We start from the raw sequence: 15,970 nt of genomic DNA on the forward strand, positions 1-15,970 counted from the left end.
AGGACAGTCTCTTTACCAAAGTAGAGATGAGAAAGCTAATATTTACAGGTAGAATCTTAATTGGTTTAATGAGCTTTATAGAGAAAACCATATTCTGAAAAGAAGGCTGTATTTTGGGTTTAGTGGCTCTTTAAAGTGGTGAGTCTCTTTGTCCTCATGAAAAAGGAGCTCATCAGAAAGGGCTTGGTCAACTACAGGAGCTAGCTATGTGTCACGGGGCACTTGACTCAAAGTAGCCAATGTGTGTGTGTGTGTGTGTGTGTGTGTGTGTGTGTGTGTGTGTGTGTGTGTAGGAAGCATCCTTTTAAAATAGAAGTTAAAAAGAAGGGGAAAAGTAATATCTATCAGTGTTATCCATCTTTCTCTGCATTTTTAGGTAAGTCTTAAGTAAAAAGTATAAAATATCTAGAACTATATAATTAAATAATGCTGAAAAATTCATTCAATGAAAAATTTGGGGAAGCAGTACAAAAATATATAAAATCATGTTTCTGGAAAGTCCCAGCTATAGCAAAAATGCAAAGCCTAGTCCTATAAGTCTCATATGAAATAACATGTATTTCTATCTTCTCATACAGTTATGCAAATATGGAAAAATAAGTTCAAGAGACTGGTGAGCTTAATTTATACAGATGGGGTTATGTCAATATTTAAAACTCCTACAGTTGTAGTAATCTTGAATTTTATTTTCCTCAGAGCATGTTCCAAGTGGCAACTATTTAGAACACATGGGAAAAAAGAGATGGTGGTAACGCAAAGTTTATAAAAACCTACACAGTAGGTCTCATCTCATCAGATCCTGGACCTGCTGAGAGGCTTGGAGGATATTCAAGTGGCAGAAGGCCGAGTGTGCCCATATCCAACAGATAGTCTACAAACAGCGGCAGAGCCCTGAAGAGAATCTAAAAGCTACCACTAGATGGAGTACTAAATATAAGTAATTATTTTTCTCTTACATTGAAAAGATTACAAAGCATTAAAAATGTCAATATTTTAACCACTGACATTTCTGAAAATTTATGGACGCATCCAAATATTTAGCCTAGTCTCTTTCCATTTTAACCATTTCCTGCTCCACTTTTTTTTTCAGTTCATTGATTCCATAAAATGAAATGTTCAGCATCAGATAACCTTTGTGTTTCTGAGTGTTGCTTAGGAGAGATACAAATAGATTAATATCTCAAATAAACTACTGTCTGTATTTCAGACTCTTTTGTGTTGTGAATAATTATCAAGTACTCTCTGCTTGGAAACCTCAGAACTAGAAATTTAGCTAAAAACTCAGTGGGGATTACTTGTTACTTATTTAAAACTTTTTGGAGTTATATATTCAATGAGTAATTATGTGCTACATTTAAAAGGAACCAAAAGAACCAAAGAACATGGAGTGTCTACTGGTGTTTTTTTTTTTAAATTAATTTGTTTAAACATTGTCACTAGGGGAAATGCAATTATGAAACACAAACAGGCCCCCTGATGTTATCAAAGCAGCAAGTCATTGTCTACAGTTAGAAAACTGGCATGATATTCTAGTATCAAAGCTAACTACAAATCTTCATGTATCCACATGATTTAAATGATGTGTGCATTGTTCTAACAATAGCGTATAGGCCAGAAGAACCTCTGACAGAAGTTTTTAAAGGAAGAAGCAGACTAAATAAGGATATATCTATCTACTTCCCAGTCAGTAACTCTTCTAGCTACATAAAACTTCCAGGAGCTATCGAAGGCACGATATTAAAGTAGTGTACACTACTGTAGGTCTCATCATGTAACCATCCAAGTTCCTTGAGGAATATGAAAATTACCATTAAAGTTACAAAATATAGGATTGAAATGATGAAATTATATTTATTTGAAAAGACAAATTGAAAAATCCAACTCACATGTTACTTTTGATTTCAGATAATTCTTCCAAACTGATAAGGAAGCAATTACGAAGCTGCATTTATACTATAAATGGCAATCTGCACAGCCTTCTATGCCCAACTTCTTTAGACAGCTGGCATGTAAATCTACAATGACTGGTGGACCCCCACAAATGTCCTATAAGCGAATTTGTTATTTGGCTAGCTGAACACACATGAGGAATTGGAAGGAACATTGCCATTGGCACCTGTGAATTGGATTTTCAGAATAATGAGAGCAGGTGGAATGAATCCCTTAGTGCGGTTGCTTGTGTCTACATCACAGATGTTTACTGTTCAGTAGGATTGGTGTAGATTCAAGTACAAGCAGCATCATTTGGAAGTAATCAGCATGCCGGCAGTGTTTTGGGGGAAGGTCGAGGAGGCTGGGCAAAGATTCATTATTTGTGGAAATACCTAGACTATCTATAAAAAAATTGACTAAGCTCTCTTGGTATATAATGCTAGGTATTGGATGCAAATTTTATTTAAAATGCTGAAAAGAGCTTTGCAATTAGAAGCAATTTGATTGGCATAATGAGTTAGACTATTTTATTATTAAGTGATCTAGTGTTCCTGCTCTCTCTCCATCTCTGTCTCTGCCTGTCTCTGTCTCTCTGTCTCTCTCTGTCTTTCTGTCTGTCTCTGTCTCTCTGTCTCTGTCTCTGTCTCTCTGTCTCTCTCTGTCTTTCTGTCTCTCTCTGTCTCTGTCTTTCTGTCTCTCTCTGTCTCTGTCTCTCTGTTTCTCTCTGTCTCTGTCTCTCTTTGTCTCTCTGTCTCTGTCTCTCTTTGTCTCTCTGTCTCTGTCTCTCTCTGTCTTTGTCTCTGTCTCTCTGTCTCTCTCTGTCTTTCTGTCTCTCTTTGTCTCTCTGTCTCTCTCTGTCTCTCTGTCTCTCTCTGTCTTTCTGTCTCTCTCTGTCTCTCTCTGTCTTTCTGTCTCTCTCTGTCTTTCTCTTCTCCTCTCCCTACACTAGTAGATGATGATTGATCAACTCAGTAAAATTCTGACAGCTCAGAGTTAAAAGGGCTGGGTAAGGTAGATAATAGATTTGACAGTTGACTCAATCTTTCCAGTCATGGAAAAGTATGATTTTCTAATATATCAGATGATAGCCTGAGAATGTTTACTGTAACAGTTTCTCAAAGAATAAAAAGATGTTGATAATATGTGAATGACATTAGAGGGTCTGAGACTTGACACAAATGTGATTTATTTACAGAGAAAAAAATCTTTCCTCAATTATTTTAAATTAGAACAGAGGGAGATTTTATGTGAATATCTTTTGTTTGGAATACTTGGTTACTTCTCCTTTTTTGGAAAATAATGAAGGGGCCAGGCTGTAAGCCCCCAGAAGTGTAGTAGAATATAAAAGATAGTTGTGGAACACTGTGTCGCTACAATTATTTTAAGTTTTCACTTTTAAAGTGAGAGCATCATTATAGAAGAGTGAAATTCCATAAATACAGATGAAAGAGTGGGTGGCCTCTGTAAGAGAAGCACATGGTTCAAGTATATGATTAAAATTGTTAAGATGGTAAAAGAATTTATTTAAAGTATCAAATTTTTTGAAACTATATCCACCACTCTGAATATTTTAACTATTAAAATTATATGTTAACCACAACAGTCATCTGAATTGGATTCTTCTTTCTGAATGTTGTCACTATAGGCCATTTTAAGTGACTCTAATATTTGCCTGCTTTGTTGCAACTCCAGTGAAGGTTATGACGCAGAGAGGGATGGCCTGAACAAGGCTCTCTTCAAGAGTGTCAGAAACTGTACGATCAAATGAATACAGCTCCAATCCACCAAGTCAAGGGCTCTGAAGCAGTCATGTCAATGTTCTTGGGCAGCAAAGGATGTATCAGTTCTGGGGGGAGAATGCCACAGAGGCTCTTTGTCTGTTCATACAAAGAGGGAAATGCTTAGTTAGAATTATAATATTCCCATCTGCTGGCAGGAGTCCATGTGAAATATGCACTGGAAACTGGAGCTGCTGTTACTGCTTGCTTGGGGAGATAGACCTAAAACCATAAATCTCCATGGTGTAGCTAGCGGAATAACCATAAACACTTCCTTGATTCAATGTCTTTATAACCCTAATGAAATTTATATCTATGTTACATGCAAACTATTCCATACTTCCAATGTAAAAGTCCCTACAGAGGAAGTTGATGTAACCCTTGAAGCCCTAAGGGAAAATAGAAGTGAACTATGTAGGTTTATTTTATTTTCCCTGAGTTTTGGAACCCCGGTGATTTATTACAGATGTTTTGGCCTTATACACTAAAGAACTGGGTTTTATAAATCTCCTTTGCCTCTAGTATCTCATATTTGAGATTATTACTGTGTTGGAGGCAGTGGGGTAGTCTCTTAATTGTAATTCATCTTTATCAGAAGAAACTGAAACCACTTAATTCAAATTGCACATGACTATGTATGTGATCTGTATATGCAGCAGAATTATAAAGACATCTGGCTTTTCCTCTACTGGTTTCTTAAAAGATATAACTGGCACATTTGAAAAGTATGATTAGTACCAATAGAAAAATACAAATGGAGGGAAAGGGGGCAGTATATGCTGGCAATTACTTGAAATTTTACCTTTCAAAAATTGGGGCTCCAAGTGGAGCTCAGAGGCAGGCACTTGCCTAACATATCATAACATCCTTTTAAAATCTGTTTCTTCAGGGAGTACCCTCAGCACTGTCCAGCCTGTTACTCTTTGGGGTACACAGAGAAATCCTGTTTCTCAAGCAAACAGAAAGATTCTCAATTGTAGCCATTTGACAAAACCACTATATAAAGAAGTGTACTTCTTTTTCTCTCAGATGAATTAAAATGAAAATTAATTCCTTCCAATTAAATGACTTTTTCTTTCCTTTTTTGGGGTTAGGAGGGTAGTTTTAAGACAGGGTTTCTCTATGTACCCCTGGATGTCCTGGAACTCACGCTGAAGACCAGGCTGGCCTCGAACTCACAGACATCTGCCTGCCTCTGCTCCCGAGTCTGGGATCAAAGATGCGCACCACCACTTTTATCCAGTTTTTAACCTCAATGTGACAAAGTCCTCAAAGCTATTGGTTTGTTTGAGACCAGAGATGATGATTGTTTTCCTAGTCTTCAAATGCACTATTGAATCCCGTATTGCCAATCATAGAGCTGGAACATTCCACATTCCCATTCTCAGAATACAATTTTACACACTCCAGACATACTCCACATAGTATCTTACCCAATGGATCTTACCATTCTTTTGCTTATGGACTCTGTTAGTAACGGGGATATTAGTGGAGACAGTGGGTGGTGGAGTGGTAGGAGGGTTTACAGTAGCTGGTAATAAAGATGAGAGAGATGCGATTTTACAAGGAGCATAAAACAGTTAATATGGATAAGTAATCTACAGCTAGTTTATGAAAATGAATAGAAGAGTTGAAACTATTTCATGCTACTAATACAATAAACTAAAAGCTTACAATGCAAAAAAAAGTAGCAAGGCTTTCTATTGAACATGAAGAATCAGTTTAAAGAGAGTTAAAAGCAGGAAATCTGCATAGATTAACCTTAGAAGTTTATTGAGTCAGCTTGCACTGATATACAAAAGCTAGACAAATAAAATACCAAAATAAATAATAAAATAAAATAAAAATAATAAAATAATAATTTTAAATAATTAATTGATAAAAAATAATTAAGTATAAAATAATGATGAAATGATCTAGAAAATTACCATCTAAAGGCACCAAAGAAAATGCTGGTGTATCAAATCTTTGATGTAAAAAGTATATAGCTACAATAATTTTCTTTTCTTTAATTTTTTGTTTGTTTTTGTTTTTGTTTTTTGAGACAGGGTTTCTCTGTATAACAGCCCTGGCTGTCTTGAAACTCACTTTGTGGACCACGCTGGCCTTGAACTTACAGAAATCTTCCTGCCTCTGCCTCTGGAGTGCTGGAATAAAAGCATGAGCCACCACATCTGGCAAAATAATTTCCATTTGAGAATAAAGAACTTGAGAGTGGAAATCACTTTGATGGCCTTGATAATTGTGAAAAATTGTGATCATCTTAATGTAAATACATTGTGAAAATGCTTTTTTATTTATTAAGGATAAAATAAGGTATAAATCTTATATTAAAATAATAAAAATAAATTAAGGTTTTTGAAGCCTTCATATCAAAGGTCTTCTATTTTATACTATTTTATTTATTTATTTATTTACTCTATTTTATACTATTTCATACTTACACAAAGTTCATCTAAAGAAAAAAACATCACTTAATTATCATAGAGCATTGATTGGTAATATTATTCATGTATCGTAGAAGGAAAATCCAAAATTCATGTGTTTCCTCCTTGCTCTGTCTGGCTTGAAATCATTTCTAATCTGTCACCTTTGTGCCATGATCCTCTTAACCACGCCACCATTTATGGAAAGGCAGTCCCATGAGTCTCATATGGAACACAGAAGATGCTGCATTTTATACAGGCATGTAACATGTAACGTGACAATGGATGAAAACAGGTCACAAAAAATTAGATGGCAAAGTGGTACATTTAAGACAACACATTTATGTTATTATTTTATGTTATATATTGCATACATGTATAATTCTGTTATTAGCATGTAACTACTTAGTACATAAAACAATTTTATTCAAAATATAGTCATTAAAGATTTATTTTGATAAATAACACAGTTAATATTAACATTAACTTAATATAACTATATTTATCTTACGATTTAAGCTATATAATATAACATAAAGTATCTCATGGCCTCATCTTCAAATCTTTTCTAAATATTCATCATGCGTTCCCCTCAATTTATGAATATGAGTACTGCTTCAAAATACTGTAGGACTGCATACCCAAGATGCTTACAATAATCATGAGAAGAAACATGGGGAGAGATGAAACCAACTGTTGTTGAGCGCCATGTAACCATTCACATTTAGAAAACCCGAGCTTTATGGAAATGTGGCCCATATTGCCCCTATGTCCTGATAGCACATTATTTGTGCACACTGATACTGTGTACCTACACAGCCAAAACACATCCAGAAATTCTGTTTTGCCATTTCTGGCTTTTCAGATGAACATTAAGATAAAACACAAAGCAGTGAACTACAACTTCCCAAACAGCAAGAGTTAAGAACATGAGAAGGTGTCAAGAGCTGATGTTGGCTCCCTACCTTGACAGAGAGTCCCCAGATCGGAACAGTTCGTCAGCTCTGCTGCAGGAAGTGGGATCAGGTAGGAACCTTGAACAACACAGAAGCATGTGCAAATTTAACTTGTGATTTGCTGATATACCCCAAAAGGTAAATATTATCACTTATGCAATTGATAAAGCAGAAACAGCCTTCAGAGAGGCAACTGCACCTACAGGAAAATGTCTTTTAAGGTGACTCTGCTTTACTTTCCTCAAATGCAAAATTGGAGAAGTCAAATTGCCCTCAAACTCTTGAGCTTAATATTTCAGCCATATGTACTTGAAATAAAGAAGCAAGAATATCCCTTAAAGTTTATGTAAAATATTTGGGGATTGTTTGAATAATGAAGTATAATACTCAGCAATTCATGTAAATAAAATAATATGAACATTCAGGGTACATTTCAAAACAGAACTTGAATAATGTGAATTACTCATAAAATGGAGATTTTTTTGTATATAAACACAATTATGTGAACTCTAATTCCAAAAGTATTTTTCCAGGATTTCAAGTCAGTCTTGTTTTATTTGACTTCAAGCTTTCTCGGATACCTCCTCAACAGGAAACAGACACTAAGATGATTTTTCTAATAGAAATATTAGATGCTCTTTGTTGCATTAAATCTTCCTGTTGTGATTATGGGCTAAACTTACTGCAAATAATATGGCACTTGAACAGAGACATAAGAATGAACTCTAATATTTACATTATGCATACATAATACATATATACATATATAATACACACATACTATATATATATGTATATACAGTTTTCATATATATTTGAAACATATATATAGTTTTCATATGTATATTTGATAGACACTAGTGTAGTGGTGAATTCATTCTAATGTTTAAACATGTGCCCAACTTTCCCACGGGAATACTATGTGCAGACAGAGCAGGCACATGAGCTCACAGAGTATGTCTAATTAGGTAAGTGATAGATACACAAGCAGAAAACACCTCAACAGTTTAATGGCACCCAGGGAAGTATGTTGTCCTCTTTCTCAGATGTCTCAGGCTCATGGAAAAGACTGTGGCACATCAGAAAAGGCCAGCCCTACTGGCAAGTCTATCATATGACTTTTTCTGGCAAGAAACTACTTCCTAGGTCCCTGCAACAAACACAGACACTGTATCTAGAGCTTCTGAGGTGTGGCAGGCACAAGAATTTCTGCTGCCATGTCTCCTGTGAGAGAGGCACTGATGAAAGCTGACCTTATTGTAACAAATGCCCAAGTACCTAGGGAAGAGCTTCAGGGCTGGTGGTGGCCCACTGGAAGCCATGACAGAAACTTGGTGAGAAGGGCGAGCCGGAAATCAGCACACAGGTACGGGGGTTGCCAGAGCACCGAGGCAGCCAGACAGGATTCCTGAAACACCTACCTATCTATGAGGCACTGCAGAGGCCTGGCAGTGTACACGCTTTGCACCGCTGTAGTAGAGTAACTACAGAAACGTGTGGGCCCAGTCAGATGACTATCGGGGCAGCCTGTGGAAGACGGTCTGGTACACCACAGCAGGACTGAGTCTTTCTCCTAGTGCTGAATCTCATTCACAGTAGGGATGCGGGCTCAAGCTTCACTACACAAATTACTGAATGCTTTACGTGTTACGAGTGTCTGAACTCTTTTTTTTTTTTTTTAAAGCAATTGGGATACATGAAGGGGTGCGTGGTGAAACCATAGACTTTTTATTTGAAAAACAACAATTTTTGATGTGGGGGTGTGTGGGGTGCAAGAAGGCAAAAGAATATTAATCATTCAGGCTTGACACCCTGAGTATCGAGAAGAGAGACTGAAAGGGATGGACAAAAGAAATGTGAAGACAGATTGTGTAAGGTTCGGTGACGAAGTGGAAAGAGGAAGAGAAAGGGAAGAATAGTTTGCAGTTTTTCAACTTGAGACACTGGGCATGATGACCTCATAAGTGGAGAAAGAAAATAGCAAGAGGGGAGTTATGCTGTGTCTGGCAAAGGAAGTCATTTGCCTGTTGGACATCTATAGTGCACACTGGAGAAACGGTTTCTGTAAGCCACCAGTCAACAAAAGATACTGAAGGGTTTGTGTTCGCCAGAGAAGAGAATTGAATCAGACTTCAGCTATGGCGATATTTAAGTTTCCAGGGCAGAGATCTGGGAAGATAAAAACAGCTCTTGGTCAAGGTGGCTTCACAGAATTTAAGGATGTTGAATGGAGGGTGTGGCAACAATGAGTGGAACTGAGAGGCTGGAGTGATAAAGACTGAAAAGACCTCTAACTGTGCTGTACAGGAATCAGTGTCAGTCTCGTGGGAACAATGAAACTCGGACTTCGGAGGTTTGGAGAGTTAATGTCACAGGAGGAAGCCTGGTTGTGCAAGGAAGCGGAGATAGGGAAGGGGGATTGTGAAGACTGAAAACCGAAGCCAGCACATACCCTGGGAAAGGCGTGTGATGTGGTGAAGTGGAGGGAGGCAGGAGGGAGACGGAGAACCTTATCTTGGGAGCTTGCTGCCCCTTGTACATGGCCACTCTTTCCAAGACCTTACATCCACAGGCCTTCATTCATCACAGGACTTCCAGACAACTAACAAGCCATCAGACTTGCGTGACTAGAGAAATCTCAGCTTTGTAACACAGCACTATGGAGGCCCTTGGATGAGGTTCCTGGAGTTCTCAGATTACACACAATGCTGGCAGTCCAGGGCTCCTTAGAGGCTTCTGGAGCTGATACAGTATCTCTCCAAGACAAAGAGAGATAAGGGGCAAGCTTGTGGGAAAGGAGTTCTTAGGCTAAGTACATGTCTACTGCAGTATCTCTATCTAAGAGCTCAGAGGTGGCAATAAGGGAAAATGTCAGAAGAGCTATGATTTAAAACAAGATCTTGACCATTTTATCAGCTTCATTGTATACATTTCAATCTGGGGCTTCCTTTCGGCTAAAACTGTAAACATTCACTTCTGAATATTTTAATTAGTTGTTCTCTCTAGAGGAAGGCCAAGTTTATCAAATTGCTAGCATTGTATAAATACTGAATAGATACTATTGTATTATGGTCTCCTGGAGCTATAGAAATTACATCTGAATTATTTTAAGTGAAAATGGCACAAAGACAACTGACCTAATTTAATTAGAAGGAAATTACACTCTTGCATTATAAATATGTGGGACTACATAAACAGATACATAAAACACTGCTAGGGTAGGTTGAAATGCAGTTGTCTTCCAAGCTGCAGTTGAAGCAGGAGGAGCACTTGAGTCCAGGAGTTCAAGACTAGTCTGGTGAACATAGCAAGACACCATCTGAGATAAATAAGGAAATACGCCTGAAACATACACAAACTTTTCATTTGATACTCAGCTGTACGTTCTTTGCCCAGTTTTCTTGGCTTACAGTTGTGTTTTATAAAAACAAATGAAGTTAGGGATATGTGTGGTAGAGGTTCAGTATGGTGTGGGGGAAGAGGGTGCCTCTGCAGGCCTATGCTGAAGCACCCCTTCCCAGTGAAGTACTAGCATATGCTACGGTATAGCATAGAATAGTTTATCTGGGGCATGGGAAGGGGAGTTGAGGAGGTACTAGAGACAGAGAAAGGCAAAGAGGGAAGGTTAGAGACCACCATGAGCATGGGGAGCGTAGAGAGAGTGGGGAGGGGAATGGAGAGAGACAGGGAAGAGTTACAGAGCAAAAGAGTGGGGGGAGGCAAGCAGCCCCTATTACAGTGAGCCAGGCACACCTAGCTGTTACTAGGTAACTGTGGTGGGAGCCTAGATGAAGAGCCAACACTTACAGATTTACAAATTGGGAGACTGAAAAAAAGAGACAAGCTCTTCTTTGGGATAATGATGTATATCAGTCACCAGCAGTGCTTAAGTGATCTCTGTGTGTTTGTGCTCTGATTTTTGAGTCTACCCAAAGGTACTTAATGCTTATTAGCTAACAGAAAAATTTAGAGTCCCATTTTATGCGTAAAGTAAAGAAATCTTGAAAATGGGGAGTTAGGACTGGGGTTACAGCTCAGTGGGTACAGTGCCTGCCTAGAACCCATGGAACCTTGAGTTCCAGTCCCACTAGTTTGGACAGGCATGGCTGCACATGTCCTAGAACTTGGGAGGTAGAACTAGTAGGATCACGTCAAGCTTATCATTGGTGCCCAGGGAATTTCAGAGCAGTATCAGCTAGTGATCTTGTCTCCAAAGAGAAAACAGGCAGTTGGTTAAAAACACCTCTAAGTCTTTGGGCTTCTACTCTTTCTACTTTTCTTCTCTCAGCCACACTATTATTATACAGAGTGTGCGAACATGGACTGATGTGTAGCCAGCAGTTCAGCATACATCCTCCTTAATAAGTTTAATCATAGTAAAATAAGTTCAGAAAGTCAGAAAAAAATGTTCTCCAAGTTTCTTTTTGTTGATGCTACTAAGATGAATTTTATTATTTTTCATAAGTAAAATATATTAAATTATTTTATGATTTTTATTTTACATTTTTCTTTTTTGTATCATGATAGATGTGTATGTATATATGTAGGTTGGTATGATTATATTTTCATGTGTATGGATGGGGACATGTGTGTGGAGGACCAGAAATCGATGGCAGGCATCTTCCTCAATTGCTTTCCATGTTATCTTTTGATGCAGAATCTCTGAATCATCCTGGAACTCACAAATTTCACTACATAGTCTAGAAGTTAGTGTGCCCCAGAGACCCTTTCCCTGACTTTCCACTGTTGGGATGACAGGTATATAATTATAGTTGTTTTAGGTGGGTTCTATGGTTCAAACTCAGATCCTTTGACATCTTTCCAGTCCTATTTTATTAGTATTTTGTAGATACAATTATTCCTGAAGATCACCTATGTTCTTCATGCATTTGAATGCCCTCAAAGAAAAATGAACTTGTCATGATAAAGCAGTTAAAAATTATCGAATAATCTAGCAACGGTGAATTTAGTCATTGGTTGTACATGAAACTAAGTACCAGTAATCGAATTTTAGAGCTGTGGAAGTCAGGACTATAGTGTATCATTTAGTTAATTATGAAAGGATTGGAATTGGAGAGTTAGTGACCAGAAGCAGAAATTTAGAGATGAGAACTAGAGTCCTTTGAAAAAAATCCATAAATTTCTAGAAAAGAGTAATGACAGAGTACTTCCAACTGTGTCTTATCTCTACATCCGCAGTGACTAAGATAGGGAAGTGCTTAAGAACTGCTGGATAAATACATGTAATTTGCTTGAACGTAGACTGTTCATTGAGTTATCCTATACCACTCCTCAGGAAAGAGCAGTAATCAGTTGAATAAATAAAACCAGCAGAGAAAGCACTGCCTGTTCTTCATGAAAAGTGCAAGGCAGTGTCTAAACTGTAATCATAACAGGGTAGATGCTTGTACCTATCATTAAAGGGTCAGAAAAGGAAATGACCTGTGCCTGAAGGTCATAAAACTGGGTATGTCTGAAAACTGTTCTAGGAAAAGGAAAGATGTCTAAGGTTTCAAAAGAACTATTGATAATACAGCATTTGTATCAGAAAAGAACAGTCAAGATTGACTGATTTTTAAAAAGACAAACCAGCTAAAAAATAAATTAATTCAGAGATAATCCAAAAATAATTAGAAAAATATAGGAAAGCAAAACAGCATGATTATAAAACTGTTGAAACAGTTATTGAGGACATAAGTTTTATATTTAATGTGTGACAGGTGACACATTAGTTATATACTCAATGTGAACTGTTCTGTCTTAGCCCCTTACTTTCTCTTTTTGTAATTTATCCAGTAACACACACATGGAAAACATATTCATTTTCTACCACAAGTGGATACTAGAATAGTCAATACTTGGCAGACTTTGCCAGTATTCTGGAATGTAAGGAATGAGACTGCACTTTCCCATTGGTTACTGTACTCACTGAAAGCTTGGGGAATTGTGATGACCCTAAACAACAATCACAATATTTTCTGGGGAAAAAAAAGGAGGTTAAAAATGTTAACAGAACAAGCTTTATTTTTCTTGATTATTTAAGTTTTGCTTAACCAACAAGGCCCAGATACAATCTGGTACAGGTATTTCCTGTCCGTTAATAAGTGACTTAGATTCTTCAGCCCCAGGCTGATGATTAAGCAACAGGAATTTCCTTCTCCCACCAATCCTCCTGACAGGCACAGCAAGACATCTGGGTGCACACAGTTGGAGGTTGGGGGTAGTGTCACCATGGAATGTTGTGATGACTGCTATAAAGTTAATGAGAATAGACTACATTGAGTCTGTAAGAGTGTGCTGTCTTATGATGAAATCCTTTTGTGGACTTATAGATAAAATATGTGTGGGCACTCATTTGATAAGTTATGGTAATCTTCAGGCTTTAGGATGAGGTGGTGTTTTAACCTGAGAGGAGGTGTTTAAGAAAATAGAAGGAATGCATGGATCTCACTTATGTGTGGAATCCCAAGAAGCTGAAATCACAGAAATAAAGTAATAATTGTGATTCACACAGCCTAAAGAGCAGAAAGTGGGTCAAAGAGACTAGAGATTATCAACCAAAGGGTACAATTCTAGGAGCAATGAGTTTTGAGGATCTATTACACTACATAACAGTTGCAGTTGAAAATGCCATACTATGTGTTTGAATTTGGTCAGAAAGGACTAACAGTGTAACCAGTCTCTGTGTTCCTTTTCTTGAATGCAAAACACTAAAAGAGAATTGCTAAAGATTTAAATTTGTCTCACTGTGAATACATGACTAAGTAGGATTACTAACTTGAATTAGCCATTTTACAATTTACATAGCAAAATATCATGTCATACAATATGCAGTTTTGTCAATTAAAATAGTATTAAATTAATTAAAATGTGTTTTCGAAGGTGAGATTGACAGGGATAAATTGATGATGAGTGTGTTAGCAAACTAGCCAGTTCAACAACTGATCAATTATATGCTTCATTTTCCTCACTAGTTAAAACAAAAAGAGTGGTCTCAATTGAGATCTTTCAGTTTACATGCCAACCAGGGTCAGAAGAAAAACCCGAGGAGGAAAAAGCCAACAGGGCTGGGGGTCAGAGTTACGAATGTGATGGTTGAGGTGAACTTTAAAACCTCTTCAAAGAGACTAACTACCACTTTGCTCTAGCTGTGGTATCCATGTAGAAATACTAGCCTGGCATTTATGTTTGCCAAGAAAACCAAATAATTCATTTTATGTGGAATCTAATTTTTGAGTGTTGGAAACAAAGTCACCATTGAGAACCATAATGTGTAAGAAATGCAGGTGGAGAACATATGAAAGTCAACCTCTACCTCCCAGCTCTGAGAGATTCCCTACCTCTTGACTGTCTTTCCTATTGCTGTTCCATGTGTGAGTTTCAGCCACTCTTATGATTCTTTGCTAGTTTGAGGACTCATGTTTTGACTCATGAAGATTGACAATAATCTTCAAAACTTACAGGAATTGATTTTGTTTTAAGATGGTGGACCATGTCTGCCACTATCAGACAATTTGGCCCTGTTGATATAACCACAGACACTTACAGTACATAAATCTATGGGCATAGTTGTGTTCCTATAAAACTTTATTTATAAAGCAAGTTGTCTGCCACAAGCCCTCCCACTTTGCCAAACTCCGGTGTAGAGGATTTTCTCTACTGCCACATACAAATCCTTTTGAGTTGCAGGCCTTTCTCTTTAACTGAAATATATGTTACACGCGCCTAAGAACTCATGTTATGACATTTTAAATTGATAAAAGAATCATTTTTGTGGGTGTTTAAATCAGTCCTATAGTAAAACATGATTTCTAGAACTAACTTGTATGATAAAAAGAATACTAAATAGAAGTCTACTTCAATATGCTTTTTGTTCCATATAATTATTTTCCTAAATAATTCACATTCAGCTATTTCCAATGTTGCCACAGTTGAAGTCTCCTAGAAACAACTGGGAGAGAAGAGTATTTGAAATGAACCACTAATATTTGCTGTCAAAAAATAGTGATAAAAGGCCAATGAAAAAATTAATTCTAGATTAATACAAATTTCCATAAAAGAGAAAGCTGGATATTTGACTCTCACCGAATAAACACTGTCCCACACAGTGACTGTTTATTTAGGTAAGACAACTGAAATTCTGTTCCAGAATCACAAGGATTGGTATATTAGGGTAGCATTTCAGTAAGTAAAAAAAATACAACTTCTTTAATAGTTTCTTGGGGTTCAAATCTAGTGTCAGGAGTTTCCTTTTTCATATAATCATTTTGTCTGTTTGGTCAGTGATAAGCTGACCTGGTGAATTCTTAAAAATGGAAAACCCACTTTCACTAAGTAACCATAGCTTATCATCAAAGCATGCTGTGAATTGCTGAACTGGTAAGGTTTTCTGAAGCTAAAGGAGTTCTTTGTAATGATTCTACATACAAACATGCATATATAATTTCTCATGACCAGCGGGACCAGGCACACAGGACCAGTGGGACCAGGCACACAGGAACTCCACCAGCCCAGTGACTCGGGTTCCTTCAGGTCTGTCTGGGCTGGGGTCCAGAGCAGACCTTGGGCGCAAGCTCCGCAGCCAGTCCCACAACACCCAGAGGAATCTCCACTCCCAGGCACTCTGACACACCCAGGATTAGAGGTGAGCAGGAATCAACATCTGTCCCAACACTGGGAGTAATTGGATCCAGCGGGACCAGGCACACAGGATCTCTGCCAGCCCAGTGACTCCAGTTCCTTCCTGTCTGTGGGGGTTAGTATTCTGAGCAGACCTTGGGCACAAGCTCTGCAGCCAGTCCCACAACTCTCAGAGAAAGCCACACTCCCAGGTGATTTAACAAGCCCAGGATCCCAGGATCCCAGAATCAGAGGATCA

General features: G+C 37.7%; 1 protein-coding gene across 4 annotated transcripts in view; it reads right to left on the reverse strand.

The window, feature by feature from the left end:
• Positions 1-15,970, reverse strand: part of Adgrg6 (adhesion G protein-coupled receptor G6) — a 133,397-nt gene that overhangs the window by 44,026 nt on the left and 73,401 nt on the right. For 3 of the 4 annotated variants that reach the window (XM_031380467.1, XM_031380468.1, XM_031380471.1), the window contains exons 5-6: positions 7,102-7,170; positions 5,158-5,241 (exon numbers count right to left, since the gene is read on the reverse strand). In XM_031380467.1, the coding sequence (XP_031236327.1) occupies positions 5,158-5,241; positions 7,102-7,170 (153 nt within the window). The remainder of the gene's footprint in view (positions 1-5,157; positions 5,242-7,101; positions 7,171-15,970) is intronic. The other variant, XM_031380469.1, reaches the window with a different exon arrangement.

The sequence above is a fragment of the Mastomys coucha genome, unplaced genomic scaffold (genome assembly GCF_008632895.1).
Source record: "Mastomys coucha isolate ucsf_1 unplaced genomic scaffold, UCSF_Mcou_1 pScaffold2, whole genome shotgun sequence".
NCBI lineage: Eukaryota > Metazoa > Chordata > Mammalia > Rodentia > Muridae > Mastomys > Mastomys coucha.